The sequence below is a fragment of the Oncorhynchus masou genome, chromosome 33 (assembly GCF_036934945.1).
Source record: "Oncorhynchus masou masou isolate Uvic2021 chromosome 33, UVic_Omas_1.1, whole genome shotgun sequence".
NCBI classification, from domain to species: Eukaryota; Metazoa; Chordata; class Actinopteri; order Salmoniformes; family Salmonidae; genus Oncorhynchus; species Oncorhynchus masou.
Genome location: NC_088244.1, coordinates 4,202,002 through 4,206,208, shown reverse-complemented (window position 1 = coordinate 4,206,208; position 4,207 = coordinate 4,202,002). Strand labels below are relative to the sequence as shown.

Sequence of the window (4,207 nt, the reverse complement as noted above, 5' to 3'; positions counted from 1 at the left end):
GAACATGAACAGAACTTACCTTCTTGGCTTTCTTAGTGGGCTCATAGTCCATCCCTGAAGTAGGCAGTGAGTGGCGTCTCTCTGTGAGCTGCGGGCTGGTTTTGGGCTAAGGGCTGACGGCTGGGACGTGTGTGTGAGTTCCTGGCACTCAACAAAGACCTCAGGAGCACAGGAGAGTCGTAGGAAACAGAGGAAACCCACTTCCTGTTAGACAGGAAACTCCACCAGAGCCTGATAATAAACTAACAAAGACAGACAGACAGACAAACACACAAACACACACACAGACACAGACACACACACACACACACAGACACAAACACAGACACAGACACATACACAGACACACACACACACACACACACACACACACACACACACACACACACACACACACACACACACACACACACACACACACACACACACACACACACACACACACACACACACACACACACACACACACACAGAACACACCACAGAACATAAACATACACTAAACTCCCCTTTACTCAGTAATATCCCTCCAAGCTGGACCAATAAGGTGCCAGTTCTCACCACCAGAGGTCAGTGGAAGACAGTGTGAGGGGCGGGGCATAGCAATGCCAGTGACTCTTTCAGCGTCTTTATCACAGGAGGCTGCTGATAGGAGGACGGCTCATAACAACGGCTGGAACGGAACCAATGGAAAGGCATCAAACACATGGAAACCATGGAAACCATTCCACTCATAAACATGCGCCTGTCCTCCCAAATTAAGACACCACCAACCTCCTGTGACAACTGTCTGTGGGACAGGATGGGGGAGGACAAGACAAAGTCAATGGCACCCTATTCCCTATATAGTGCACTACTTTAGACCAGAGCCCTATGGCACCCTATTCCCAATATAGTGCACTACTTTAGACCAGAGCCCTATGGCACCCTATTCCCTATATAGTGCACTACTTTAGACCAGAGCCCTATGGCACCCTATTCCCTATATAGTGCACTACTTTAGACCAGAGCCCTATGGCACCCTATTCCCTATATAGTGCACTATAAAATACACTGTCCTAGCTTTTGAAAATACATTTAAGGGCCATGTTTTGTTTTCTCATTCTGTTGGATTATCAACCTTTTAGAGTTCATAGAAATAGAAAATATAGAAAGATTCATCATTTACATTAAGGTGGAGGCCCATTCTATAGGTGATATGTATATGGTAGAGCTGCATTTATTCTTCATATCAGACCAAGGCCGGGGTAGTGTCCTATCAGAACAAGGCCAGGGTAGTGTCCTATCAGAACAAGGCCAGGGTAGTGTCCTCCTATCAGAACAAGGCCAGGGTAGTATCCTATCAGAACAAGGCCAGGGTAGTGTCCTATCAGAACAAGGCCAGGGTAGTGTCCTATCAGAACAAGGCCAGGGTAGTATCCTATCAGAACAAGGCCAGGGTAGTGTCCTATCAGAACAAGGCCAGGGTAGTATCCTATCAGAACAAGGCCAGGGTAGTATCCTATCAGAACAAGGCCAGGGTAGTGTCCTATCAGAACAAGGCCAGGGTAGTATCCTATCAGAACAAGGCCAGGGTAGTATCCTATCAGAACAAGGCCAGGGTAGTGTCCTATCAGAACAAGGCCAGGGTAGTGTCCTCCTATCAGAACAAGGCCAGGGTAGTGTCCTATCAGACCAAGGCCAGGGTAGTGTCCTATCAGAACAAGGCCAGGGTAGTGTCTTATCAGAACAAGGCCAGGGTAGTGTCCTATCAGAACAAGGCCAGGGTAGTGTCCTATCAGAACAAGGCCAGGGTAGTGTCCTATCAGAACAAGACCAGGGTAGTATCCTATCAGAACAAGGCCAGGGTAGTGTCCTCCTATCAGAACAAGGCCAGGGTAGTATCCTATCAGAACAAGGCCAGGGTAGTGTCCTATCAGAACAAGGCCAGGGTAGTGTCCTATCAGAACAAGGCCAGGGTAGTGTCCTCTTATCAGACCAAGGCCAGGGTAGTGTCCTATCAGACCAAGGCCAGGGTAGTGTCCTATCAGAACAAGGCCAGGGTAGTGTCCTATCAGAACAAGGCCAGGGTAGTGTCCTATCAGAACAAGGCCAGGGTAGTATCCTATCAGAACAAGGCCAGGGTAGTGTCCTCTTATCAGACCAAGGCCAGGGTAGTATCCTATCAGAACAAGGCCAGGGTAGTGTCCTATCAGTTCAAGGCCAGGGTAGTGTCCTATCAGAACAAGGCCAGGGTAGTGTCCTCCTATCAGAACAAGGCCAGGGTAGTATCCTATCAGAACAAGGCCAGGGTAGTGTCCTCCTATCAGAACAAGGCCAGGGTAGTATCCTATCAGAACAAGGCCAGGGTAGTGTCCTCCTATCAGAACAAGGCCAGGGTAGTGTCCTATCAGACCAAGGCCAGGGTAGTGTCCTATCAGAACAAGGCCAGGGTAGTGTCCTCCTATCAGACCAAGGCCAGGGTAGTGTCCTATCAGAACAAGGCCAGGGTAGTATCCTATCAGAACAAGGCCAGGGTAGTATCCTGTCAGAACAAGGCCAGGGTAGTGTCCTATCAGAACAAGGCCAGGGTAGTGTCCTATCAGACCAAGGCCAGGGTAGTGTCCTATCAGAACAAGGCCAGGGTAGTGTCCTATCAGAACAAGGCCAGGGTAGTATCCTATCAGAACAAGGCCAGGGTAGTATCCTATCAGAACAAGGCCAGGGTAGTGTCCTATCAGAACAAGGCCAGGGTAGTATCCTATCAGAACAAGGCCAGGGTAGTGTCCTATCAGACCAAGGCCAGGGTAGTGTCCTATCAGAAGAAGGCCAGGGTAGTGTCCTCCTATCAGAACAAGGCCAGGGTAGTGTCCTATCAGAACAAGGCCAGGGTAGTATCCTATCAGAACAAGGCCAGGGTAGTGTCCTATCAGAACAAGGCCAGGGTAGTGTCCTATCAGAACAAGGCCAGGGTAGTGTCCTATCAGAACAAGGCCATGGTAGTGTCCTATCAGAACAAGGCCAGGGGAGTATCCTATCAGAACAAGGCCAGGGTAGTGTCCTATCAGAACAAGGCCAGGGGAGTATCCTATCAGAACAAGGCCATGGTAGTGTCCTATCAGAACAAGGCCAGGGTAGTATCCTATCAGAACAAGGCCAGGGTAGTGTCCTATCAGAACAAGGCCAGGGGAGTATCCTATCAGAACAAGGCCAGGGTAGTGTCCTATCAGAACAAGGCCAGGGTAGTGTCCTATCAGAACAAGGCCAGGGTAGTGTCCTATCAGAACAAGGCCAGGGTAGTGTCCTATCAGAACAAGGCCAGGGTAGTGTCCTATCAGAACAAGGCCAGGGTAGTGTTCAACAAACTTGAAGGAAACAGTCAAACAGAGGTATTATTTTTAGTGTCTGAGGTTTGTTCGTGTGTGTGTGTGTGTGTGTGTGTGTGTGTGTGTGTGTGTGTGTGTGTGTGTGTGTGTGTGTGTGTGTGTAGGAGTGTTGTTTACTCCTGGCCACAGCGCCAAGACAAGTGGAACTAATAGCAGGTCATCTTCCCTCTGAAGAGGAACGCTAAGGAGATAGAGAAGGAGAGGGAGGGAGATAGAAAGAGAGAGAGAGAGAGAAGTGGAGGGAAGGAGAGAAGGGAGAGAGAAAGAAAGAGAGAGGGAGAAAGAGAGGGAGGGAGAGAAGGAGAGAGAGAGAGAGAGAGAGAGAGAGAAAGAGATGGAGGGAGATGAGGAGAGGACGGAGAGAGAGAGAAGACAGGCTCTGTGTTTGTTGCATCAGATAGTGCTGTTTCGGTTTTTTCACATTTCTTGTTTTGTAGATTTTTCATCTTTATTAAAGATGTTTACAAGTAACCATGCTGCGTTTTGGTCCGCCTCTCTTTCCCCACAAGAAAACCGTTACAGAATCACCCAACAACCAAGGACCAAGCTGCGTGGTAAGCAGAGGCAGCAGCAACAGCAGAGGCAGCAGCAGGAGAAGCGACAGGTACAGCAGCAGCAAAGGCAGCAGCAGTGGGAGAGGCTGCACTATTTGGAAGAATGGACATGGGAGGAGATCACTGCCCACAAAATTAAGTGAAAACTGAGCTGCACTTCCTAACCTCCTGTCCAGTGTATGACCATATTAGAGACACAATTTTCCCTCAGATTACACAGATGCACAAAGAATTAGAAAACAAACCCAATTTTGATAAAGAGTTGAGAGAGAGAATGAGAGGAGTTTG

The 4,207-nt window shown here is 48.8% G+C and overlaps 1 protein-coding gene across 2 annotated transcripts in view; it reads right to left on the bottom strand.

The window, feature by feature from the left end:
* The window catches only part of ccm2l (CCM2 like scaffold protein), a 55,685-nt gene extending 55,549 nt beyond the window's left edge, over positions 1–136 (bottom strand). For both annotated transcript variants that reach the window (XM_064956200.1, XM_064956201.1), the window contains exon 1: positions 20–136. In XM_064956200.1, the coding sequence (XP_064812272.1) occupies positions 20–52 (33 nt within the window). In that variant the 5' untranslated portion in view covers positions 53–136. The remainder of the gene's footprint in view (positions 1–19) is intronic.
* Between the last annotated feature and the right edge of the window lie 4,071 nt (positions 137–4,207).